The 27,537-nt window shown below is 40.7% G+C and overlaps 2 protein-coding genes across 8 annotated transcripts in view; one reads left to right on the forward strand and one right to left on the reverse strand.

Annotated features, from left to right (window-relative positions):
- AK9 (adenylate kinase 9) overlaps window positions 1-5,121 on the reverse strand; it is a 125,413-nt gene extending 120,292 nt beyond the window's left edge. The window contains exon 1 of the mRNA XM_019929566.3: window positions 5,032-5,121. The gene's annotated coding sequence lies outside the window, so the exon portion shown is untranslated. The remainder of the gene's footprint in view (window positions 1-5,031) is intronic.
- An 854-nt stretch (window positions 5,122-5,975) lies between these two features.
- FIG4 (FIG4 phosphoinositide 5-phosphatase) overlaps window positions 5,976-27,537 on the forward strand; it is a 130,595-nt gene continuing 109,033 nt past the window's right edge. For 3 of the 7 annotated variants that reach the window (XM_019929568.3, XM_073789497.1, XM_019929569.3), the window contains exon 1: window positions 5,977-6,230. In XM_019929568.3, the coding sequence (XP_019785127.1) occupies window positions 6,165-6,230 (66 nt within the window). In that variant the 5' untranslated portion in view covers window positions 5,977-6,164. Of the gene's footprint in view, window positions 6,231-27,537 lie in introns of all 7 variants that reach the window. The other 4 variants (XM_019929572.3, XM_073789498.1, XM_019929570.3 and 1 more) reach the window with 3 other exon arrangements.

The following is a 27,537-nucleotide window of genomic DNA, read 5'->3' on the forward strand; positions in this document are numbered from 1 at the left end:
TTAAGATGACAATATGAAATAAGATGTAGTAAGAAGTATTACTAGTATATTAAAAAGATTTGAGATGAAAACTTCAGGAACTAAAGGGCTGAAATTTCAAGTTTTTAAAAAATACCATCAAAATAAGTAATGCTAGTATAAAATGTAGTTGTAAAGGAGAAAATGCATCTAAACCTCTTAGAGAGATCATGCATTTATTAAGGAGTCTCCGTAAAGCACACTAAAACCAGGGCGATAAGGCCTGGGATGGGGATATCTAGTTGGATGTCTAAGTACCTTGAGTTTTGAACCCCAAGATTACTCCCAAATGCTCTGTATTAACAGAAGCAACCTTCTCATTTACGGAAGAGAGCAGCCTCTCCATGCCTCACCTGAGGCAGATGCCTCAGAAGACAATGCTCGACTTTTACAACTTATTTCCCCTCATAGCTTCTAGAGCAGTAACTGGGGTCAAGTGTCAGCCCAGCCCAACTGGGGAGGCACTGGACAGGAAGAAAGGTGTTATGCACCTAAAGAGCTCCAGGGCCTGGCTATGAGTGTACCAACAGGAACCAGGAGAACACGCCTGGGAAAGATCTTGAGGATGTCAGGTGAGGGGAATGCAGACTGGTTAGGAGTTTATTGATAGTGGGCTGTCTCCCGTGACTCAGTTTAACATCCTAGCTAGGACACCTGGAGCAAGTCCTAATTCACTGCTGGTAAGGTTACTTGAAGCTTGGAAAAAAACAATGGGATGTAAATGCCAGAACTGCCTTGACAGGTCACAGAGGCAGGTGTTAAATACTCACAGAAGCGGCATGTTAAGTGGATTTATTATGTTAGGCCAGAGAACCATCAGCCTACTCTGCTGTTTGGGATGGACAGAGGGCACTCTTTTCAGGAAGATGTTAAGGAATGAGCTAGTAAGGGAGCACTGGCATCATTACGAAGCTCAGTGATGGCTGTCCGTTTTTGGGCCAGGATTTAAAGTAAGGGAGAGGGCTTCCCTGGTGGCGCAGTGGTTGAGAGTCTGCCTGCCGATGCAGGGGACACGGGTTCCTGCCCTTGTCCGGGAAGATCCCACATGCCGCGGAGCGGTTGGGCCCGTGAGCCATGGCCGCTGAGCCTGCGCATCCGGAACCTGTGCTCCGCAACGGGAGAGGCCACAACAGTGAGAGGCCCGCGTACCGCAAAAAAATAAAATAAAATAAAAAAATAAGTAAAGTAAGAGAGAGGCCGCTATGATACTGAGTTCTCATGTGTCAGTGGGGATGACAGGGTCTGGAAGAGCAGAGGCCAGGTGGCAGCCCTTAACTGTGAGAAACAAAGTAGGTATAATTACTATAATGGGCAGCAGGCCCAGAATGGCCACAAGCAAGACCCACAGAGATCTGCAGTGATAGTGATAAATCATGGGCTCCCTAGGGGTGAGACAGATGAGCAGCCAATGAAAGTGTTGATTAACTTACATTTCTAAAAACGAAAAAGGGTAAGTGAACCAAAGGCTGATGTCAGCAGCCACAGTGGAAGTCATGATTCCTTCTTCATGATTCCAGAGCCCATTGACTGAAGGGACGGCAAGGAGTCCTCGAGGATCTAGCCTACAACTCCATAGCAAGTATTTATAATAGGGATTCCCCAATCCTTCCCCAAGAGAACCTACAACAATTAACCAGAGAAATAGACACTGTGGAAATAGGAATATTCTCCTCTTTGAACAGTTATAGGACACATGGTCTCAGCTGACATCAATACCAGCAGATCCAAAATGCCATCATAGCCTCGTATTAGAGCGAGGGCAAATGGAGAACCAGTGATAAATGGAACCTTGGCTCAAGTCTGTCTTACAGTGCATCCAAAGAGTCTGAAGGATCACTCGGTGGTTATTTTCCTGGGCCTTGAGTGCATAACAGGGATTGCAGCTGGAAAAACCTTCACAGGGATTCCCTAACTGTGGAATAAGGGCCACTGTGGTTGAAAAGGCCAAGTGGAAGCTCATGAAACTGCACACCTGCTCCTTAGCCTCTGCCCTAGATAAACAATAGTAAATCATCCTGAATGAAATGGAAGAGTGCTATCCCAAAACTATTTAAAAGATGCATTGTCCTGTTTAATTCTCTAGTCTGAATTTCTGCAAAAACCAGATCATGACAGATGATATTGGACCACTGTAAACGTTAAGTAGGGGCAGCCCCAACTGCAACTGCTGTGCAGAGAACTTTACTAGATGGACACAGCTTCTTATACTTGATATATAGCTACTCAGCTGGAAAATGCATTTTTTTTTCAATACACATCAAGGAGGAGGATCAGAAGCAGTCTGTATTTACTTAGAACAGTCAGCAATGGACATTTAGTCTTACCCCGGGGCTCTCCTGCTCTTTGTAACAAATATAGTACAAAGGGGTCTTGTTGATCCACAATATTGACAATATCAGACCTGGTGAGTGGGAAGTAGCAAGTGTTCTGGATGCCCTCATAAGACGTATGGGCAGCAGAAAATGGGAAATAAACCTACAAAGATTCGAGGACCTGTTATATTGGTGACGTTTTAAAAGGCCAGTGGTCTGGGACATTCTGAGACATTCTCTCCAAGGTAAAGGACAAGTTACCGTACCTTACACCTTCTACCTCTAAAAAAGAGGTGCAATATTTTGTAAGTCTCTTTAGTTTTTGGAGACAGCATGTAGCACATTTGGGAATACTGCTCTGATCCATTTAAGGGGTGACTTGGAAAGCTGTCAGTTTTGAGTAGGGCCGAGAGCAAGAGAGAGCTCTGCAGCAGTTTCAGGCTACGGTGCCGAGGCCTTGCTTCATGGGCCATATACCTGGCCAGATCCCACGATGCTAGAGGTAGCTGTGCTGGGTAGGATACCTTTTGGAATCTTAGAATGCCTGGCCATGGGACGTCACACGCAAGTGCCCATCGTGAGCTGGGTATGTCAGACAATCAAGTCCTCAAGTTGGGCAGGCACAGCAGTAATCCACGGAATGAGAAAAATGGAGCACTGGGATCAGGCCAAATACATTTCATAAGCAAGCAGCCTAGACACCCCCATGTTACCTATCTCTGGTTCACCAATGTCCCTTGGCTCATACCTCATATGGAATTCCCTGGGAACAGCTGATAAAAAAATGAAAAAAAAAATCATGGATGAATCACGATATATTGGTGCAAGCTGTAAACGGAATGCTTTCAGACTTTAGTCCCATTTCAGGTGCAGCCCTGAGAGATGGTGATTAGGGGAAATCCTCCTGGTGGGTAGGGCTTTAAGCAGTATTCCTAGGTCCTCAATTTGGAGAACGGTGCTGAATGGCTTGGTGCAGGGACTGGAAGGAGCAAGACTGGATGATAAGAGAAAAAAGAGCTCTGGGGAAGAAGCATGTGAATGGGGCTATGAGAGTGGTGTAACAAACATGATATATGGTGATCCCCAATGAGTCACACCCTTGTATAAGGAGTTATTGCACTGGCAGGTGGAGGTAGTTGCTGCTGCATAATTGGGGGCAGGGAGATATCTGTATTTTTGATAAATGGATCTATCTTCCTTTTCTTTTAGAAACTGGGACCACACACCGCCTTGAAGAACCAGTGACAAGGTGCTGGAAATTTAATGTGTGGGGAGGGGAGTGACTATGAGTGGCACAAAGAGAGGAACGTAGCAGATGTTATTAGTGCCCTGCCCCTATCCACGTGATATGTGCCTTTTCCAGGGATGGCCAGCCCAACTTCCAAGGGCTGGCGTGTGTGATTCTTTGTCTAAGGACTCTTTGTCTAAGGACTCTTTCTAGCTGCCAGCACTTATTCTGCCTGAGCACAGGGCAGACAAGAAGTTACAGGGAATTAATGTTCTGCCATAGCAGCCGTCAACCAATAACTGATGGGAGTTGGTGAATAAATACCCCAGCTCCCTTTTCCCTTACAAGGAATAACTGGGACAGACATCCAAGCATTCCCCAGTGAATTCAGCCCACAGAGAAATTTGCTTGATAATATTCCCTTCATTAGCTTCTTTCCCTTTCCTGCTGTTGTTCGCTAGATTATTGCCCATGTAAACGATTTGTCCTCAAATTTTGTCTCAGGATCTCCTTCTGGGTGAACAAAACTAAGACCAGGTTCGAATGAAAGTGCTTAATTATACTATAACATAATAATTGAAAACTAAATATTGGAATACCAGAGTTCTACAGTTATTTCGAGTTGTTATCCTAAATAAAAACATTGTGCAAATACTTAACTCACGTTCAGAAGAGTTGGTTTCCATTATGAAGTGGAACAGAACTAAATATTTTTCCCAGTTAAAAGATCTAAGTCAATGCAAAATGCCAGAACTGACATGGCCATCTTTCTAGTTCTTTTTTTTATTCTTTTTTTTTGCGGTACGCGGGCCTCTCACTGTTGTGGCCTCTCCTGTTGCGGAGCACAGGCTCAGGACGCGCAGGCCCAGCGGCCATGGCTCACGGGCCCAGCCGGTCCGCAGCATGTGGGATTTTCCCAGACCGGGGCACGAAACCGCGTCCCCTGCGTCGGCAGGCGGACTCTCAACCACTGCGCCACCAGGGAAGCCCCTCTAGTTCTTAATAAAAAGGGTCCCAAACTATGAAAGAAAATGTAAAATAATAAATAATTAAATGTTAATTTTAAAAATTTGTAATTTCTTAATTTTGAATTTACAATATAATCCCTAATGCTACATTATGGATTTTAAATTTTAAAGTTTCCTTACACTTATAGCAGTTGAAAAATCCTCTAGCAGTGGTGTCTGCGGTTAACAGGGGGCCCATCTCCTGGGAAACCTAGCACTTCTACCTAGGCTGGGTTAGCTGTCACTAGAGTACATCTTACATCTCACAGTAGGTGCTCAGTAAGTATCTGTGAAATGAAGACATTGATACTTGAAAAGGGAAGTGGGTTTAAAAAGTGGAATTTCCGGAGATCCCGAAGTTTAGTTTTGCAAGAAAAGGAACTGGTCTGGGGTCCGCGCAGGAGGTGGAATTCCATTCGTGCGACACCAAAATGCATCCGAGCGGTGGACTCCTACTCCTACTTACCTGGCCGCAGCGGACCCCAGCGGACCCCACCAGCAGGCCGTAGCCGCCTCCCGGGACTCTCTGTGGAGCGGTTGCCAAGAGATCTGCTGAGCGGTTGCCAAGAGAACCCAGAGCTGAGAAGAGCGCAAAACCTCTCGGGGGGCGGGGCCTCGGGAGGTGGGGCTGTGATTTATTTTCTCATTTTCAATATTCACTTTTGTACCTAATTTTGTATTCATAATTATAATACACTCCTTTTCACAAAAATGGAAAGTGATGATCAAAGAGGGTACATGCATTGTCTATTTATGTTCACGCACATCCAAAGGAAGAAACATTATTTTTTTATTTTTATTTTTTTAAGAAACCTTATTTTAACGCAGAACTACAAAGCCAGTGCTACACTGCACTGCATTACACTCGGCAGCTCATTTTCAGAATTTACAGATGGTTAACCTCGTGCACAAGTATGTGGCAAAGTTGGTAATTTCCAACTTTAGATGATTCAAAAAAAATTGCTTGAACCACACACCCTCTGGACAATGTGGGTTTTGTTGACTCTCCTAAGGATAAAATAGACAACAAAGAGAGCGAGGGCGGCGGGGAAAACACACTCAGTGAAAGAACATTGTTAGGTTTCCAAGAACGCAGAAGTAGGCGGGGAAAAACAGACCAACTTGGAAATGGATCTATCTGCAACTCGGAGAACCCCTTCAAAAGAAGCAATCCCAAAAGATCTACTTTTCTAAAGAGAAGGACCAGATAAACGAGAGATTTGACTAAACCAGCAGCTCCTTTCGCCGCCCATTTTTTCTCTTGCCAGTACCAAAGATGGCGCTCTTTGCTTCCTCCCTCGGCAGTACGCAGGTTCTGGGAACCTCTACACGACCTCTCTATGGTGCACCCTCCAGCCCCGCCCCCTCCGTGCCTGGGGCTGGGCTTGCCTGGAGGTGGAGCGTAGGATCCGGAAACACTTAAGCGTGTTAGCCGGTCGTCTATATATTTGTCGACCAGGCGGTGTTTTTCTCGGCTGAAGCTGGGGTGAAGGGTCTGAGACGTCTTCTCTTCGTGTCTCCTGGCGTAGAGGACAGAGGCTGCCACAACCTGGGCCGCGGCCTGGGGCCCTGCCTTGGGGGCCCCCACTAGCTCGGGCCATGCCTGCGGCCGCCGCCCCCATTATCAGCTCGGTTCAGAAACTGGTCCTGTACGAGACTAGAGCTGTGAGTACCCTGCGCAGTGGAGCGCGGGCGGGAGGATGGCGGCCGAGTAGGTGTGGGGCAGAGGCAGCATTTACCCCCCCAGCCCCCCCATTTTCCCAGTTCCCTAATCCCAGCGGCGGGGAATATGCCCGAGGGGGCTTCGCCCAGTTATCGCACCCAGGGCTTTTGCACGTAAACATTTCCACTTAAAAGCCACGGTCGGAACACACTGGCAACAGGTGTTTGTGATATCTCAGTAATTGTTAATGAGGTTTTATACGAGTTACTGAATTCTTTGCAACTTTCAGAAAGTCTTAGAGTTCTACAGTTCACTGGTTACAATACAGGCAGGGGTATGGAGAATGTTTTTGACCTGTGAATCGGTAACTTGTCTGTTTTCTTATTCCATGGCATAGCATCGCTGTGATTTATGTTAATTACGTGCGCTTTTATTGCTGACATTTTTGGTTCTCTTTATTTGAAAGGAAAGAAAAACTTATTCTGTTTAAAGACAGTTGATTTTGTTGGGGTAACATTATTTTGCTTTTCACTTGACTTTTTTCCAACACATTTTATTTTGTTTTATTACTTCAAATTGCCATGAAAATAGTTGCTAGTAGAGTAAGCAGATTCGTTTTTATGTTTAGGTTACTAGTTCCCTAAAATTTAGGGAATGGTGTTTATAGAAATACGTACTTTGTCATTTGTGTGGTTGGAAAATAAAGTATACTTTTTTAAATTGGGGTAACAGTGGTATTAGGGTCTGTGTTTAAATTACACTTTATGGTAACAAGATTGCATGTGCTGGAAACCTGCACAATACTCTTCCTTGTGCTATAGAGTGTCTTATAAGGCACAGTCAGTGGAACTTGGGTTTTCTCTACTAGATAGAAGAGTATAAGAAGGTACTTATCCTAACAGTTTCTCGGTTATAACAGGGTCCTAATAGCTTGTCTGCCTCAGGTCATCATTAGTGTAGAAACACTGTTGACCCTAAATTAGTTTTGGTGACAATTTCATTTGATTAGATCCAGACCAGCAGATGAAATTACCTAATATACTGTATTTGCAAATATATTCAGTTGTCCTCTGAGGAGAGCTCTACAGAAGTATCATTTTGAAACAAAACCTTCTGCTTTCTGTACAAGTGCTGATAAATATCCCTAGGTAGAAATATACATACTATATTTAAAACACAGAAATTTCAGCCCATTAATAAGCTGAACATTCATGAGGACTGGCTGAGATGCAAGTGTTCTTTCTAAAGCACAATTCATATTATAGGGCTTTTCTGCTCAGAACCCTTCAGTGGCTCCCATTCTGAGGAGAGTAAACTCTGTATCTCTTAGTTGCCTTTTTAGTTACTGGCAACTAAATAGATCCTAGGAATTTAAAAAAAAATGGTAGCAGGTTGTATTAATGAGACTAATAGCTAATGCTTTTGGAAGAGTTGTATGCCAGGCACTGGTCAAAGCACTCTACATACTTTATTATTTAATCCTCATAAAACTTCTAAGGGGCAAATGTTGTTGCTCTTCCTGTTATTATTTGGTGAAGAAGAAAAATGAGGCAAAACAGGTTAGGACAGTGCTGTTGAATAGTGTGGGCTGGCAGCTGGTGCCAGGCATAGATGGTTTGTAACTGGATGGCAACAAATTGCGTATAGAAATTGAGAGTGATTAGAAACTTTTACAGCAATTTGACAGAGTAATTGTATTTCAGATGAATCAGCTAAACATTGGGTTTATGGTTTATGTCTTTGGCTTTCTGTTTTTAGCTTTGTTATGGAAATTTCAAGCAAATTCAAAGTAAACAGAATGGTATAATAAACTCCCATCTAGCCATCACCCAGCTCCAAAATTACCAACATTCTGTCACCCTCTATTATCTGTAACTTGTTCCACTTCCCACCCACAACTTATTATTTTATATGGTTCTTTTTCTTTAAAATTTATGTAAATCAAAATGCACAAATCTAAGCTATAGAATTCGGACAGAAGTATACATGTGTTAACCACACGCTTATGTTGCTGTGGAAAGTTCCCTTGTGTCCCTATCCAGTCAACTGCCTTTCCCGTCCTGGCAACTGATATTCTGTTTTTAAAATGTTAGATTAGATATGCCTGTTCAAGAATTTTATATGAATGGAATTGTACAGTACACACTCAAGTCTAGTGGCTTTTGCTCAGCATAATGTCTTTGAGGTTCATCCATGTTGTTGTGTGTATCAGTAGTTTGTTTCTTCTTCTTATTATTATTTATTTATTTTTTGCGGTACGTGGGCCTCTCACTGTTGTGGCCTCTCCCGTTGCGGAGCACAGGCTCCGGACGCGCAGGCTCAGCGGCTATGGCTCACGGGCCCAGTCGCTCCGTGGCATGTGGGATCTTCCTGGACTGGGGCACAAACCCGTGTCCCCTGCATCGGCAGGTGGACTCTCAACCACTGCGCCACCAGGGAAGCTCCTCTTCTTATTATTGAATAGTTGTCCATTGTATACATATTCCACAGTTTGTTTATACGTTTTCCCTATTGACTTAGACTGTTTCCACATTTAGACTGTTGTTAATAAGCCAGCTGTGAACATTCTTGAACAGTTATATTTGTAGACATATGTTTTCACTTCTCTGGGTAAATACCTCTTAATGAAATTGCTGGTCATAGGGTTGATGTTAGGTGGTTGCACCATTTCACACTCCCAGCAGCAAGGTATAAAAGTCTCCATTGCTCCATATCACTGACAGCATTTAGTGTTGTCAGTCTTTTTAGTTTTAGTTATTCTAGCGGTGTATAATGGCATCTTATTATGGTTTTAATTTGCATTCCCCTAATGACTAGTGATGTTGAGCATCATTTCATGTACTTATTGGCCATTTTTATATCTTCCTTTTTGAAGTGTCTGTTCAAGTCTTTTGCCCACTTTAAAAAATTAGACTGTTTGCCTTTTTATTATTGATTTGTAGGAGTTCTTTATATATTATGGAATCAAGTCCTTCATGATATATGTATTGTGAATATTTTCTTTCAGTCAGCAGCTTGCCTATACATTTTATTAATGATCTTTTTTCAACTTTATTGAGGTATAATTGACAAACAAAATTGTAAGATATTTAAGGTGTGCAATGTGATGATTTTATGTATACATATATAATTTTATATACATATATACACATTGTGTTAGCAATCTTTTGATGAACAGAAGTTTTTAATTTCAATGAAGTATAATTTATCAGTTTTTTTCTTTCATAGTTATTGTTTTCTGTGTCCTATGTAAGAAACCTTTGCCTACTCCCTGAGCACAAAGATATTTTCCTGTGTTTCCTCTAAAAGATTTATACTTTTAACTTTACTTTTAGGGGTGTGTTTCATATTAAATTAATTTTGTGTATGGTGTGATGCAGGGATTGCATTGCTTATCTATTGTGGAACAAATTACCTCCAAACTTAATGGCTTTAAACATTTCGTATTTCACAATTTCAGTAGATTGGGAATCTGAGTGTGACTTAGCTGAGAGCTTCTTACTCAGGATCTCATGAAGTTGCAGATGTCAGGTGGGCTACAGTCCTCTAGACTGGGCTGGAGGATTTACTTCCAATATGGCTGACTCACATGCTTGGCAGTTGAGCTGGTTGTTGACAAGAGGCTTCAGTTCCTCACCTAATGGACATTTCCATAGGACTCCTTGAGTGTCCTTATGATGTGGTAGCTGGATTTGTCCAGAAAGAATGATCCAAGAGAAACAAGGGCAAAGCTGCAATGTCTTTTGTAACCTAGCCTCAGATGTCACACGCCATCATTTCTGCAATATCCTATTGTTCATGCAGACCAGCCCTGTTCTGTGGTAGGGGACTATACAAGGGCATGAATACCAAGAGATGAGAGTCTTTAAGGGTTCTTGGAGGCTGGCAACCACAGGGATTGAGGTTCACTTTTTTCCATACATCAATTCTCCAGCCTCATTTGTTGAAAAAATTATCCTTTATTTTATTGAATTTTTTGGTATTCTTGTGAAAAATTAGTTGAAGAAATGTGAACTGATTCCTAAACTCTCTATTTTGTTCCATTGATCCATTTGTTCTTCTTTATGGCATTTCCACCTTCTCTTGCTTATTATGGTTTTATAATTAGTGTTGAGATCAGGAAGTGTAAGTTTTCCAACTTTATTTTTTTCCAAAGTTGTTTTGCCTATTCTAGATCCTATGCATTTCCATATGAGTTTTACAATCAGCTTATCAATTTATAATAAAAAGCCTGTTGGGATTGTGATTTGGATTTCATTGAATCTATAGATCAAATTTGGGGAGAACTGAATCTTGATAATATTGAATCTTTCAATCCATGGTGTAGTTCTCCATTTAATAGGTCTTTACTTTTTCTCAACAATATGTTGTAGTTTTCAGTGTAGAAATTTTATGTCTTTAAAAAACCTATTCCTAAGTATTTTATGAACTTTTATACTACTGCAAATGGAATTTTAAATTTGATTTAACAATTGATCATTGCTAGTATATAGAAATTGATTTTTATATATTGATCTTATATCCTGAAACCTTGCTAAACTCACTGTGTTGAGAAGCTGGAGCTGGTGTATTGAATTAAGAATATGCAGATTATGACTTGCTGAATTAGGGGGCACAAGCTATCCACAGGGGTTTGGCAGGTAGCTCCCTCAGTATCTGAGTTCTCACTTTGGGGACGTGAAACCATGAGCTTGTTTTGATTGAAGGCGTAGTTCGAATACATCCACACAAAGGAAGTAGAGTCACAAAATTTATTACTTATATATCTCAGAAATGTGTGGGGAGGCACAATGAACCAGGGGAAGGGCAGTCCTCCATCTCAGTTCACAAGCAAACAGGAGATAGAAAGCAGGGTAGCAAGCACCTAGTACGTTTAAGGTGGTTGGGGTAGAGGTCACTAACTTTTTGAGGGCTTAGCTCTAAGTGACTGTTTTAAAAGGTGCCCTGGGAAAAGCAAAGCAGGAATTTATGGCAGGACTCCGAAGCTTGGTGTTTATCTAAATGTCCGCACTGTTGGTATGAGCAGAGTAGAACACTGTAAAATGCCTAGGCAGCAACTCAAAATAGTGTTTTTTCTCATCACACTCACTTATTCTAGTAGCTTTTTTGTCATTTCCTTAGCATTTTCTACATGAATATTTCTATCATTTAGGAAGAGGAACACTTCTTCCTTCCCAGTCTGCATGCTTTTTATTTATTTTTTTCTTGTGTTACGACCCTGGCTAGGACTTCTAGTACAAAGTTGAATAGAAGTGGTGAAAGCAGACATTTTCTTGTTTTGTTCCTGATCTTGGAGGGAAAGTATTCAGTCTTTCACCATTAAGTGTGATGTTAGCTGTAGATTTTCATAGCTGCCCTTTATCAGGTTGAGGAAGATTTCTTTCCATTACTAGTTTGCTGAGAGGTTTTTTTAAATTTTATTAAAAAATTTTTTTTAATGAGTATACTATTTTGTTGACATTTAAATTTCACCAACAATGAGCTCAAGTATATGCTGGCCGTATGTTCAGATTTTTGAAATAAAGATAAAGAAACAGACAGCTTTAAGGGTGCAATGTATTTAACACTGCACAGTATATTCAACAATTAGAGACAATCGGGGTGGGGGGTTAACTATATAACTATATACTTAGGAGCACAAGTATAGGGACAAGCCCTGCTATTGGAGGAAAAACCCACCATTCAGGACTGAACAGAGGTCCTTGGTTGCTGACAGAATCTGCCCTTGACTTCAGACTTGAGACAAACCAAGGAGTCTGTCAGTATACAAAAACCACTGAATTCAGGATAAACAGGATAGATTGGCAAGAGCCGATTCAGATTGTGAGCAGGGTTAGCTGGAGGCTGGAAATGTTGCAGGTGAAGTCCAGGATCTGTAGATTAGAGTAGCAGTCTTCTAAAAAATGCTTGTTTCCAAGTTCCTAAGATGCTTTTCCCAAACAGGAGGAGGTCTTTTTTTTTAAAATCATGAATAGATGCTGAAATTTGTTACATGTTTTTTCTGCATCTGTATATGGCATTTCCTTTCTTTGCTTAGTATGGTGGATTACATTAATTCATTTTCAAATGTTAAAAAAAAGAACCCTTGAGGGTTTTTTTGTTTTTGTTTTTTGGTATATATCACTTGGTCATGTTGTGTTATTGTCTTCATATATTGCTAGACTCTATTTGCTAATAATTTGTTAATAATTTGTTAAGGATTTTAACCTTTATGGTCAAGCTTTTGATTTATCATTTTCTTTAACATCTTTGTCTGATTTTGGTGTCATGGTAACTCTGGCATCGTAAAATGAGTTGAAGTGTTCCTTTCTTCAGTTCTCTGAAAGTGGTTGTGTAAGATTGGTATAGTCGATTTACAATGTTTTATTAGTTTCAGGTGTACAACATAGTTATTCTATATTTTTATAGATTATATTCCATTTAAAGTTATAAAATATTGGCTATATTCCCTGTACTATACAATATATCCTTGTGGCCTATTTATTTTATATATACTAGTTTGTACTTCTTAATTCCCTACCACTATCTCGCCCCTCCCCCCTTTCCTCTCCCCACTGGTAACCACTAGTCTGTTCTCTATATCTGAGTCTGTTTTGTTATATTCATTCGTTTGTCTTATTTTTTAGATTCTACATATAAGTGATAACATATAGTGTTTGTCTTTCTCTGTCTGACTTACTTCACTAAGCATAATACCCTCCAGGTGCATCCATGTTGTTGCAAATGGCACAATTTCATTCTTTTTTATGGCTGAGTAAATTCCACTTTACACACACACACACACACACCCCACATCTTTATTCATTTGTTGATGGACACTTAGGTTGCTTCTGTATCTTGGCTATTGTAAATAATGCTGCTGTGAACATAGGGGTGCATTATCTTTTCAAATTAGTGTTTTTGTTTTCTTCAGATATATACCCAGGAGTGGAATTACTGGGTCATATGGTAGTTCTATTTTTAGTTTTCTGAGGAACCTCCAAACTGTTTTCCATAGTAGCTGCACCAATTTACATTCCCACCAACAGTGTAAGAGGGTTCCTTTTTCTCCACATCCTCACCAATTTGTGTTCTTTTTGATGATAGCCATTCTTACAGGTATGAGGTGATGATATCTCATTGTGGTTTTGATTTGCATTTCTCTCATGATTGGCATCTTTTCATGTGCCTGTTGGCTGTCTGTAAATCTTCTTTGGAAAAATGTCTATTCAGGTCTTTTGCCCATTTCTAGTCAGGCTGTTTGTTTTTTTAATATTGAGTTGTATGAGCTGTTTGTATATTTTGGATATTAACCCCTTATCAGTCATATCATTGGCAGATATTTCCTTCTATTCAATAGGTTGTCTTTTCATTTCATTGATAGTTTCCTTTGCTGTGAAAAGCTTTTAAGTTTAATTAGGTTCCATTTGTTTATTTTTGCTTTTGTTTCCTTTGCCTTAGGATACATCCAAAAAAATATTGCTGCCTGTGTTTTCTTCTAGGAGTTTTATGGTCTCTGGTCTTATATATAGGTTGAGAATCCATTTTGAGTTTATTATTGTATGTGGTTTGAGAAAATGTTCTAATTTCATTCTTTTTCATGTAGCTGTCTAGTTTTCCCAGCACCCTTTATTGAAGAAACTATCTTTTCTTCATTTTATACTCTTGCCTCCTTTGTCATAGATCAATTGACCGTAAGTGCATGGGTTTATTCCTGGGCTCTCTGTTCCATTGATCCATGTGTCTGTTTTGATTATTGTAGCTTTGTAGTATAGTCTGAAGTTAGGGCAACTGATACCTCCAGCTTTGTTCTTTTTTCTCATGATTGCTTTGGCAATTTGGGGTCTTTTGTGGTTCCATATAAATTTTAGAATTATTTGTTCTAGTTCTGTGACAAATGTCATGGGTATTTTGATAAGGATTGCGTTAAATCTGTAGATTGCTTTCAGTAGTATGGTCACTTTAACAATATTCTTCCAGTCCATGAATATAAGATACCTTTCCATTACTTTGTATTATCTTTGATTTCCTTCATCAATATTTATAGTTTTGAGAGTATAGGTCTTTCACCTCCTTGGTTAAGTTTATTTAACCCTAAGTATTTTATTTTTTGATGTGAATTTAAACGAGGTTGTTTTCTTGCTTTCTCTTTCTGATAGATAATTATTAGTGTATAGAAAAGTAACAGATTTCTGTGTATTAATCTTGTGTCCTGCAACTTTACTGAATTCATTTATTATTTCTAATAGTTTTTTGGTGGAGATGTTAGGGTTTTCTATATATAGTATCATGTCATCTGCAAATAGTGACAGTTTTACTTTCTCCCTTCCAATTTGGATGCCTTTTATTTATTTTTCTTGTATAATTGCTGTGGCTAGGACTTCCAATACTATGTGGCAAGAGTGGGCATCTTTGTCTTGTTCCTGATCTTAGAGGAAAAATTTCAGCTTTTCACTGTGAGTATGATGTTAGCTGTGGGTTTGTCATAAATTGCTTTTCTATGTTGAGATATGTTCCATCTATATGAACTTTGATTAGAGTTATTACCATGAAAAGGTGTTGAATTTTGTCAGGTGCTTTTTTTGCATCTATTGAGATGATCAGGTGATTTTTATCCTTTTGTTTTGTTAATGTGATGTATCACATTGATTTATGGATATTGAACCACCTTGCATCCCTGGAATAAATTTCACCTGATCATGTGTCTGATCCTCTTTATGTATTGTTGAATTCGGTATTTTGTTGAGGAGTTTTGCATCTATATTCATCCGACATATTAGCCTGTAATCTTCTTTTCTTTTCTTTTTTTCTTGTAGTGTTGTTGTCTGATTTCAGTATCATAGAATGAATTTGGGAGTATTCTGTTCTCTTATATTTTTTTTTTTTTTTTTTTTTGCAGTATGCGGGCCTCTCCCGTTGCGGAGCACAGGCTCTGGACGCGCAGGCTCAGCGGCCATGGCTCACGGGCCCAGCCGCTCCGCGGCATGTGGGATCTTCCCAGACCGGGGCATGAACCCATGTCGCCTGCATCGGCAGGCGGACTCTCAACCGCTGCGCCACCAGGGAAGCCCTGTTCTCTTAAATTTTTTGAATCATTTGAGAATGCTAGGTATTAGCTCTTTATATGTTTGGTAGAATTCCCTTGTAAAGCCATCCAGCCCTGGACTTTTGTCTCCTTGGAGGTTTTTCTTTTATTACAAATTCATTTTCACTACTGTGATCCGTCTTTTCAGATTGCCTGTTTGTTCCTGATTCAGTCTTGGAAGAGTGTACATTTTTAGAAATTTAACCATTTCTTCTAGGCTGTCCAAGTTGTTAACATATAAATGTTTGTAGTAGTATTCTCCTAAGATTTTTTGTATCTCTGTGATATCGGTTGTTATTTCTCATCTTTCATTTCTAATTTTGTTTGTTTGGGTCCTGTGTTGTTTTTTTTTCTTGATGAGCCTGGCTGAAGGCTTATCAATTCTGTTTATCTTTTCAAAGAAACAGCTCTTGTTTTCATTGATCTTCTTTTTTTTCCTTTGTCTCTATTTCATCTCTGATCTTTATTATTTCTTTCTTTCTGCTGACTTTGAGCTTTGTTCTTTTTGCCCTTATTCCTTTAGATGGTAAGTTAGGTTGTTTATTTGAGAGTTTTCTTGTTTCTTAGGTAGACCTGTATTGCTGTAAACTTCCCTCTTAGGACTGCTTTTGCTGTGTGCTGTAGATCTTGGAAAGTTGTGTTTTTATTTTCATTTGTCTCGGGGTACTTTCTGATTTCCTCTTTGATTTCTTCATAGACTCATTGACTCATTGGTTTTTTAGTAGCAGGTTGTTTAGTCTCCACGTGTTTATGTTTTTCCCGTTTTTCTTTATGTACGTCATTTCTACTTTCCTACTCTTGTGTCTGGAAAAAATGCTTGATATAATTTTTGTCCACTTAAATTTGTTGAGACTTGTTTTGTGGCCTAGAATGTGTCTGTCCTGGAGAATGTTCCATGTGCACTTGAAAAGACTGTATTTTGCTAGTTTTGGATGAAAATTCCTGTGGATATCTATTAATTTCAAATGGTCTAATGTGTCATTTAAGACTACTGTTTCCTTATTGATTTTTTTGTCTGATGATCTGTCCATTGATGTAAGTGGTGTGTTAAAGACCCCTACAACTAGTATATTGTCAATTTCTCCTTTTATGTCTGTTAATATTTGCTTTATATATTTAAGTGCTCCTATATTAGGTGAATATGTTAATGAATGTTATATCCTCCCTTGTGTTGATCCCTTTATCGTTATATAATGCCCTTCTTTCGTCTTTTGTTATAGGCTCTGTTTCAAAGTCTATTTTGTCTGATATGAGTATTACTACCCTACCTTTCTTGTTTTCATTTGCATGAAATATTTTTCCAGCTGTTCATTTTCAATCTGTGTGTTTCTTTAGCTCTGAAGTGAGTCTCTTGTGGGCCTCATATGGATGGGTCTTGTTTTTTAATCTGATCAGGCACCCTGTGTCTTTTAATTGGAGCATTTAGTCCACTGACTTTTTTTTTTTAAATTTTTGGTTGTGTTGGGTCTTTGTTGCTAGTTGCGGTGAATGGGGGCTACTCTTCATTGCAGTGTATGGGCTTCTCAATGAGGTGGCTTCTCTTGTTGTGGAGCACAGGCTCTAGGTGCACAGGCTTCAGTAGTTGTGGCACACAGGCTCAGTAGTTGTGGCTCGCAGGCTGTAGAGCGCAGGCTCAGTAGCTGTGGCGCTTGGGCTTAGTTGCTCTGCAGCATGTGGGATCTTCCCAGACCAGGGCTCGAACCCGGGTCCCCTGCCTTGGCAGGCGGATTCTTAACCACTGCGCCACCAGAGAAGTACAGTCCATTGACATTTAAAGTGATTATTGATAGGTTTGTACTTACTGCCATTTTGTTACTCGTTTCTGGTTGTTTTTGTAGTTCTTCTCTCTTCTTTTTTTCTTTTAGTTACTTCCCTTGTGGTTTGATAATTTCTTTAGTGGTATGCTTGTGTTTCTTGATCCTTTTTGTGTATCTATTGTAGGTTTTTGATTTGTGGTTACCATGCGGTTCATATATGTTGACATATTGACTATATCTACTTGTTTTAAACTGGTAGTCATTTAAGTTCAAACACATTCTAAAGGTCTATATTTTTTTACTCTCCTCCCCACGTTTTGTGTTTTGATGTCATGTTTTTATAGCTTCATATTTATCCCTTAAATGTTGTAGTTATAGTTGATTTCACAATTTTTTTTGTCTTTTAATCTTTATACTAGCTTATTTAAGTGATTGATCCACAGTCTTTACTGTATATTTCTTTCCTATTGTGAGTTTTTCCTTTCTTATAGATTCTTACTTGTTGTAGCCTTTTCTTTTCCACTTAGAGAAGACCCTTTAACATTTTTATTTAGGGTAGGTTTAGTATTGATGAACTGTTTTAGTTTTTGCTTGCCTAAGAAGTTCTTTATCTCTCCTTCAATGCTGGATGATAATCTTGCTGGGTAGAGTATCCTCAGTTACAGGTTTTTCCTTTTCAGCATTTTAAATATATAATGCAACTCCCTGTGGCCTGCAAAGTTTATGCAGGAAAATCAGCTGATAATCATCAGATTTCCTTTGTGTGTGACTCCTTGTTTTTCTCTTGCTACCTTTAGAATTCTTTTTTCTTTAACTTTCGCCATTTTAATTGTGATATGTCTTGGTGTGGGTCTCTTTGGCTTCATCTTTTTGGGGACTCTGTGATTCCTGTGCCTGTATATCTGTTTCTTCTTCAAGTTCAAGAAATTTTCAGTCAATTTCATCAAATACATTTTTTAAAAAAGATTTATTTATTATTTATTTTTTTTAATTTATTTTTAGCTGCATTGGGTCTTAGTTGCAGCATGTGGGATCTTTGTTGAGGCATGTCGGATCTTTCATTGTGGCATGCGGGCTCTTTGCAGCACATGGGCTTCTCTCTAGTTGTGGCATGTGGGTTTTCTCTTCTCTAGTTGTGACACGCAGGCTCCAGGGTGTGTCAGCTCTGTAGTTGTGGTGTGCAGGTTCCAGAGCACATGGGCTCTGTAGTTTGTGGCACGCAGCCTCTCTAGTTGAGGTGTGCCAGCTCAGTAGTTGTGCATGGGCTTAGTGCCCCGCCACATGTGGGATCTTAGTTCCCTGACCAGGGATCAGACCCGTGTCCCCTGCATTGTAAAGTGGATTCTTTACCACTGGACCACCAGGGAAGTCCCTCAAATACATTTTTGACCCCTTTCTCTCTTTTCCTCTGGCACCTCTATAATGTGAATATTTGTACACTTGATGTTGTTTCAGAGGTTCCTTAAACTGTTTTCATTTTTTAAATTTGCTTTTGTTTTTACTTCCTAGATTGGGTGATTTGCATTATACTGTATTCCAGATCATTTATGCATCCTTCTGCATCATCTAGTCTGCTGTTAATTCCTTTTAGTGTTTTTCAGTTATCATATTCTTTTGTTCTGACTGGTTCTCTTTTTATATTTAGTTCCTTGTTAAAATTCTCAGTTTGTTCATCTATTCTTTTCCCTAGTTCAGTTAGCATTCTTATTACTAATGGTTTGAACTCTTTGTCTGGTAAATTACTTATCTGTGTTTCTTTAGTTGTTTTTTGTGTTTTTTTCCTCATTTTTTTATTTGAAAGAAATTCCTCTGTCTTCTCATGTCACTTAACTTTCTCTGCCCTGTGAAATTAGGTGAAATAGTTACCTAGCCTGGTATTGAATGGTGTCCTCTTGTGGGAGTGTCCCTTTACAGTCTGCATGTACCCAGTGGCTTTGGTGGGAGAGCTAGATCTGTTGTGAGCATGAGTCATGTCTTCCCCCGTGGTGTGCTGGTAGCTATCACCTTGGTAAGAGGTGGCCCTGGGATTGGAGGGGTTGGAACCATAGCCAAGTGTGAACCAGGGCTTCTCTTTGCTCATTGGCCTACACCACCCTATCGGCGGGGTCAGATCCCAAGTTGCTGGAGGGTCAGGTCTGAGCTGGTTCTGTTGCCTCTAAGTGTGTGCTCTCCCCCCTCCCAGCTTTGGCACCTTCACCGCAGAGGGGAGCAGTGCTGGAGAAGAGGGGCCAGAGTGGTGCCTGCTGTAGGCCAGGGTGCGCTAGGGCAGTCTCAGCACACCAGTCAGAGTTCCATATTGCTTCCAATCTTTTGCCTCCCTGAGCACCAGGAATGGCTGCCCTTGCCCCATTCAGATGTCCTGCTGGTCCAAGCTGGTGATGTCCCCCAGAGTTGTACGCTCTCCTCAGTTGCAGCAAGCTTTACCCTAGTGTTCCATAGAGCAAGAGAGTCTGGCGCCAGTGCTTATCTCAGGCCGGCGCAGGGTCATGGGAAGCTGGCCAGAATCCTGGTCAGTTTCAATCTGCTTCCTCTGCCTTGTTTCAGGAGTAAGCGAGCATGTGTGTGCTCTTCACAAGTGAAGTCTAGGTTTTTACAGCCCTGCTGTCAGTCCCACTGGTTTTCAAACCAGTTAAGAGGACTTGTCTTCCTGGTGTCTGACCCCAGGGCTGGGGTGCCCAATATGTGGTTCGAACTACTCACCCCCTGGGGAGGATATCTCCAAGGCCATGTAACCCCCCTCCTCTTCTGTGTCCCCTCTCAGGGGCCCAGGTCCCAAACTGATTGCTTCTCTTCCCTTCCTACTTGACACCATGTGCTCGCTCTTAGAGTCTTGGCTGTATGAGTCTTTCTGCCAGTCTCCAGTTTGCTTTCAGTGAGAATTGTTCCACATGTAGATATATTTTTGGTGTGTTCATGGGGAGAGGTGAGCTCTGCATCCTCCTATTCTGCCATCTTGATCCCCTTCCTGTTCGATTTTTTATAAGTTTGCTAGAATTTACTACTGAAAGCATTTGGACTTGAAGTTGCTTTGTTGGGCAAATTTTGATAATCATTTTTTATAGTAGGTATAGAGCTATGCAGAGTTTCAGTGGGTCTTGAATCACTCCTGATAAGTTGTGTTTTTCAGTAAAATTTTCCATTTCATCTTAGTTGTTGAATTTACTGGCATCAAGTTGTTCATAATGTTTCCTTATTAACCTTTTGATCTCTATAGGATTTATAGCGAAGCTCCTTTCATTCCTGACATTGGTGTTTTGTGTTCTTTATCATTTTTTTGGATCCACCTTGCTAGGCATTTATCAATTTTATTACTCTTTTGAAAGAACCAACTTTTGACTTGGTTAATTTTCTCTATTGTTTGTTTTCTGTTTAATCAATTTTTGCTCTTAGGCTTATAGATAAGCCTCTTCCTCTTATAGATTTTGGGTTGATCAGTTCATTTTTTTTAGCTTCATAAGGTACAAATTTAGATCATTGACTTAATTTTTTTCTTTTCTAATATAAAGCATTTAAAACTGTAAATCTAAGTAGAAAAATAGTCAAAAGACTGTGGAAAAAGTATTAGTAGCCTGAACAATAGATAAAGCAGTATATTCTTATATACAAATTTTTTTTTTTATAAAACTGAAAAATGAAACACCTGACAAAAAGGACAAGGACCTGAATAGGTGATTTGCCGGAAAAGTATGAATATGAAATGATGTTCAACTTGCTAATAATTAAAGTAATAATGTGAAAATAGATTCCCATTTTCACTTGTCAGAATGGCAAAGATTGGAAAGATTGACCAAAGTCATTGTCGACACGTGTATGAAAGAAATGGGCATTCTTGTTTTGGTTGATGGGGGGGTATTAATTGGTTGTGAAGGAGTTAGGGGACACATTGAGGAACAAAAGAGACAGTGAGCAAGATAGGGTGCCTCTTATACTGAGCCTTCATTTAGAAGGGAAAGTCGGTAGAATTGCCCCGAGGTGAGGTTCATGTTGGCATTGTCACCTTGTGTTTAGAGGTGGATTTTGAGGACTGTTTGGAGAGGAAAGGGAGATGGGTTGCTAGATAGCATGCAGGAAATACAGTTCTGTTCTTGGGAAGGTTCTCCTTCCTCCAGAGCTTTACCTGTTCTGTCACTCAGCACCTTCATCTTGTCCTTTGGCTCATGTGACCCAGGCCTACAGATAAACTAAGGCCAGATCCTGCCCTGATGCTCATACATCCCAGTGCAACTAGGAGTTGCCCACAGGTGATTAGCAATCTGAAGTTATCCTGGAAAAAAACTGCAGTTTACCTTAGATGATTTCCAGTTTCTAGCCTTTAATACATGATGCCCTAGGGGTCTTACCATTGCAATAAGTGACCATTTCATAACAAAGAAATGAACACAAAGCAGTTAACTTTAAAATTGGTAGCTGAACGGAACTGTGGCAGATTTTTGTGTCTGCATGTGTTTTGTGGGAGTGAAGTTGTTAAGATAATTTTTACTTTTGCTAGCTCAGAATTGTTAGTGTGTATGTTTGTATCTTTGTGTTTATTTAATTCCTGCCTGGTTCTAAAAAGATTTAAGGAAGCTCCTCCCTCCTCCCTACCCCATCACATGAAACAGAATAAAATAAGTAAGAACCACTTCATGAGGAATGTAGCTTATTTAATTAGCCCTTGATTATTAGTCTTGATTTGGGAATTAGGGGATAGGAGAGGACAGCATAGGATGTGGTTCACTAAGGGACTGTGGAACTGGGAACCAAATGATATAAACTGGAGAGAGAATCAAAGTGATGATAGCAGATTTAGAAGATGTGATTGGAGGTGACAAAGTTTCCACTTGTTTCTAGAGGTGATTTGACACTTGCCCATCAGTAAAGCCCTGAAGCTGTGAAGAGTGAGCTTGGCGACATCCCTCTCTATCAGAGGCTCCTTTCCCTTTCTGGACTGTGTTACCCGTTGTGGGATTGCAGGAATCAGAGGTGGCAGGCCTGCAAGATTGTTAAAGATTGTGAGAAGTAACTTCGTGATGATCTTTAAAAATAATACCTTTATTCTGAAAGTTCAAGTGAAGTTTAGTATTAATTGAAGCTGTCAGACAACCTAAAATGTCTCCTCTTTCAAGGAGGCTGATTTTTCTTCCCTCAGCTGAAAAGTGAGTGATTAATTAGCCTGTCATTATCAAAGGAGATGATAATGTTAGTAGATACCGAATTTCCTGTTAAGTGGATTACCTATTGTATTCCATTTGGAGTTCAGGTATATATTTTAGAAAGACATTCATCTTTAAACCAAGTCACCACTGTTAAAGCTACATATTGAAATTTTAAGCTTTTTCTTGATACTTAACTTTCAGAAGAGAGCCAGCTCAGATCATCTTCTATCTTAATAGGCATTTTAAGGTAGCTTTTTTTGGTATCCTAATTTTCCACCCCAGTTCTTGCCAAACCGCCACCCCCCAACAAATCTACTAACATACACAGATGTTCTCCCCCGCGGAGTCGATTCATCTCATCCGCGTCTATGCATGCATTCAGGCAGTCTAGCTGATGTGTGCCTGATTTATGGAAGTCTTGTACACTCCAATTACTGCTCCCTTTTCCTTCCCGGTTGCTTTTGGGCATTTTATTTACCTCCTTTTTCACCTTCACCATTTGAATTTCAGACTGCCAGTACTTGAGATGACCTTTCCTTCTTCCTACAATCTCTAGTTATTACTAAGAATTTACAATGAATTTAACCCCAACTTTCTAGATATGTAAGTCTCTTCTCAGCACGTTCACATATGTTAGGTATTCTTACTGGCTTCATCTTCTTGAAGCAGTGGCTCAAATCTGGACTGGTTGCTCCCAAGGCCTCCAGCACAGCCGCCATCCTGGATCTCCCTTGACCATCATTCAGCAACCTCTCTTGTGATGATCTCCTGACTTTTCCAGAGCCTGTATTTTTTTCTTTCTTGATTTATGCCCTCATTTTGGTGGAGCACCTCCTTCAGTTGCTTCATGAGAAAGTGAAACTTGTGTGACTCAGATTGGGACTTCAACCCAGAGGCTGGGACTCGAATCCAGCCAAAACCCAGGTTGGGACTTGAACCCACAGTCTTTTAACTGAGATTACACCCTGGTCTCAGGTCTTAATGAAGCTCAGGTTCTTGATGTCTCATCGCAGAAAGAATTCAGGGAGAGACAGATTAATAGGTAAGAAGTGGATTTATTTAGAGAGAAACACACTCCACAGACAGAGTGTGGGCCATCTCAGAAGGCAAGAGAGGCACCAGGGTACAGGGTTGTCAGTTTAGGGGTGGATAATTTCTTAGGCTAATGAGTGGGAGGAGTGTTTCAGCTATTTTGGGGAAGGGGAGGGCATTTCCAGGAATTGGGCCACCACCCACTTTTTGACCTTTATGGTCGGTCTTGGAACTGTCATGGTGCTTGGTGTGTCATTTAGCTTGCTGATGTGTTACAATGCACATGTATGCAATGCAATGTATACTGAGGCTCAAGTCTAGTGGAAGTTGACATCTGCCATCCTGGACCTATTTGGTTCTAATCAGTTTATGTCATGTCCTCGAGCTATGTCATTCTTTTAAAGATTGTGCCCTACCCCCTTCCCTCCTGTTTCAAAAGGGTTCATGGACAGGAAGTTTTTTGAGCCCATACATTTCTGAAAATGTCCTTATCCTACCCTCAGGTTTGATTGATAGGTTTAATGTTGAATTAAAGATTGAAATTAATTTTCCCTTAAAAATTTGAAGGCATTATGTCCCTGTCTTCCACCTTCAGTGTTGCTGTGGAGACTTTCTAGTGTTCATTCATTCATTTATTTATTTATGGCCATGTTGGGTCTTTGTTGCTGTGTGTGGGCTTTCTCTAGTTGCGGCAAGCGGGGGCTACTCTTCGTTGCAGTGCACAGGCTTATTGCAGTGGCTTCTCTTGTTGCAGAGCATGGGCTCTAGGCATGCGGGCTTCAGTAGTGTGGCACGTGGGCTCAGCAGTTGTGCCTCGCAGGCTCAGTAGTTGTGGCGCACAGGCTTATTTGCTCCACGGCATGTGGGATCTTCCTGGACCAGGGCTCGAACCCATGTCTCCTGCATTGGCAGGCGGATTCTTAACCACTGAACCACCAGGGAAGTCCCAGTGTTTCACTATTCTTGATCTTTAGTTTGAAGCCTTTTTTTCCCTCTTTAGAAGCTGTGCTAGCTCCTTTTTACCTTCAGTTTTCTGAAATTTTACACTCCTACCTCCAGAGATAAAAGATGCCACAGATTTCCGTGCCTTTGGAGATTCTGTAGTATAAATTAGATTGCTTCTTGACTTCCCACAGCTCTCTTGGGCATGCTTTTCAGTTTCAAATGATTTTTTTTGCTGCTACGTCATTTTTTCTTTTGCCCTTGGGGCTTATGTCTAAAACAAATGACCATAAAAAACTTTATTATGATTTTTGCAAGGCTTCTGGGAGGAACAGAGGTGTTCACTCCTCTGTCTTTACCCAGAAGGCTACCCATTTGCTCTCCACCCAGCTCTGCTGTGGATTTTGCCCCCACTTCACGGAGACTGCCCCTTGCCTCTGGAACAGCCACTCACAAGCTCTTATTGTCAGACCCCCTGGACACTTCTCTGTCCTCATCTTTCTTGACCTCTCAGCATCATTTGATGTGGCAGTGACTGCTCCCTTCTTTTCCAGATCATCTCCCTTAGCTTTGATGACTCCAGCTGCCCTTCCTCTCAGTCTTCCCAGCAGGTTCCTTCTCCATATTCAGCTTCTAAATAATTTTATTTAGATTGCCTCAGGCTAGGGGTTTTTTTGTTTTGTTTTTTGTGGGGTTTTTTTTTGGCTCTGTCTCTATCTTTACTCTCCCAAGGAGGTTAATCCAGTCCCATGACTTCACTTTAAATGCCATTTATGTGCTGATGACACCCTCTGAGATCTCTCCTCTGAGCTCCAGACTCAGTTCCCACTTGATCCCTTTGGGAATGTTGTAAACGGAAATCTTGTTTTTCCTTCAAACCTGCTTCTTCTCCAGTCAAGCCTACATCCGTAAGTGGCACCACCATGTAGCTAGTTGCTCATCAAGCAAAAGTAATTGGATTGATTACTCCTTCTTTTCCAATTTAATCCATTAGCAAGTTCTATGCCCAGAATCTATCTTCAATTTATCTTTGCCCTTAGGTGTCTAGCCCAGTGCCTGGAGCATGAGACATTCACTGATAAATGGCCAAGTGAATGATGTCAATAGGGAACCAGGAAAATTGGTGTTAAAAATGTGAACTTTAAAAAATGTTCTGAAAGACAGTCTTTGAAAGTAAAGGCAGAGGGACTGTTCTAGTTTAAAAGACATTTTTAATAAAAGACCTGGGACTTCCCTGGTGGCACAGTGGTTAAGAATCCACCTGCTGATACAGGGGACACGGGTTCGAGCCCTGGTCTGGGAAGATCCCACATGCCGTGGAGCAACTAAGCCCATGTGCCACAGCTACTGAGCCTGCACTCTAGAGCCTGCGAGCCACAACTACTGAGCCTGCAAGCCACAACTACTGAAGCCCGTGTGCCTAGAGCCTGTGCGCCGCAGCAAGAGAAAACACCGCAATGAGAAGCCCACGCACTGCAACGAAGAGTAGACCCCGCTCGCAGCAACTAGAGAAAGCCCACGTGCAGCAACAAAGACCCAACGCAACCAAAAATAAAATAAATAAAAAAGACCTGGTAACCGGATGCAATGCAGGATCCTTGATTGAATTCCGTTTTGTTTTTTAAGCCAGCTATTTGGGGAAATTTGGTGGATTGTATATAGGTAATATTGTATCAGTGGTATTATGATTATGTGGGAGTATGTCCTTGTTTTTAGGAAATACAAGTTGAGGTTTTTTTGGTTTTTTTAAAATTTATTTTTATTTTATCTGTGGCTGCGTCAGCTTTTTTTAAAAAATTAATTAATTTATTTATTATTTTTGGCTGTGTTGGGTCTTCATTTCTGTGCGAGGGCTTTCTCCAGTTGTGGCGAGCAGGGGCCACTCTTCATCACGGTGCATGGGCCCCTCACTGTCACGGCCTCTTGTTGCGGAGCACAGGCTCCAGACGCACAGGCTCAGTAGTTGTGGCTCACGAGCTCTAGAGCGCAGGCTCAGTAGTTGTGGCTCACGGGCCCAGTTGCTCCGCGGCACGTGGGATCCTCCCAGACCAGGGCTCGAACCCGTGTCCCCTGCATTGGCAGGCAGACTCTCAACCACTGCGCCACCAGGGAATCCCCTAAGTTGAGGTTTTTAGGGATGGTGTATTACAATACCTGCAACTGGTTTTTCACGTGGTTCAAAAGGGAAAAATGCTTATCTCAAGAAGGAAGGAGGGAGAAAACAAATGTAGCAAAACATTAACAATTGGTGAATCTAGGTGAGTGGTATACGGGTTTTCATTGTACTATTCTGTTCATTTTACTGTGGGTTTGAAAATCTTCAAAATAAAAAAATTAGAAAAAATCAGCAGTGGAGTAAGAATTTAAAGAAAAGATATTTCAGGGCAATTTTTAAGCCCCAAAATGCTGAAATGCATTTTGAAGCATAATATTAAATATAATAAAGCTTAATAATATACATAATTATAGAGCTGATTTATTTAACAAGATGGAAATAAAACCAAGTAGAAATAAGGCCTTTCTGGAAAAGTTACTTCTTAAAAATTTGATGTGAAGGTCGATGGTGAACCGCCCACCAGAGGGCAGTGCAGGAGAGTGATTCTGTGCACAGCTGAGAGCTCTGGTTTTCTTTCTCACTTCACTGGATCCACAAGAGGTCGCTCCTCTCGGCACAAAACATTTTCAAGATTCTTAGACCACTTTAATAGAGAATGTGGTGCGTTTAATGTTGTCCCAGAGGTCCCTTGTCAAGATGCTATATATAAGCTCAAGTTCAGACCACCCCTTTGAGTTACTCATTGCTGAGTTCTCCCATATGTAGGCTCGATGCATGTGTTAATAAACTGTTTTTTTCTCCTTAAAAAAATAAATAGAGAATGTGGATAGTTGCACAGCTTTCCGTTTCTTTCTCTCCACTCTGATCTGCCTCTGAATTCTTTGGATTTTTGCCTTGGCCCCTCTGCTTCGTGGAGTAGACTTCATGCAAGTGTCTGGATAAGAGGGGTGTAGATCTGCCCTCCTGTGTGTGCTCCAAAGGCCAGTAGTGCATTTGCCCACTCGCATCCCAGGAATTATATCTGTCTTTTTATTACAAACTGCCAAATCATAGTCCTACTACAGTTCATCTTTAGATTCCCTAGGATCTATTGAAATTCTAGGAATATCACTCAGGGGTTTTACCTCTCTTAAAGCTGTGATGTGCCTCCTTTTACTGAGTGGTTGATTTAAAAGGGCTGTCTTTCTGTGTAGGGAACCAAACAAGGTGGGTTAGTGTAAATGTTGTAGAAAGTTACCCAGCAGATTAAATGATTAGTCCGTGGTGAGTGGCTGTTCTTTCACTTAACATTTACCCAGTGCCTGTGGAACCAGATTGTGCTAC

The sequence above is a fragment of the Tursiops truncatus genome, chromosome 12 (assembly GCF_011762595.2).
Source record: "Tursiops truncatus isolate mTurTru1 chromosome 12, mTurTru1.mat.Y, whole genome shotgun sequence".
NCBI lineage: Eukaryota > Metazoa > Chordata > Mammalia > Artiodactyla > Delphinidae > Tursiops > Tursiops truncatus.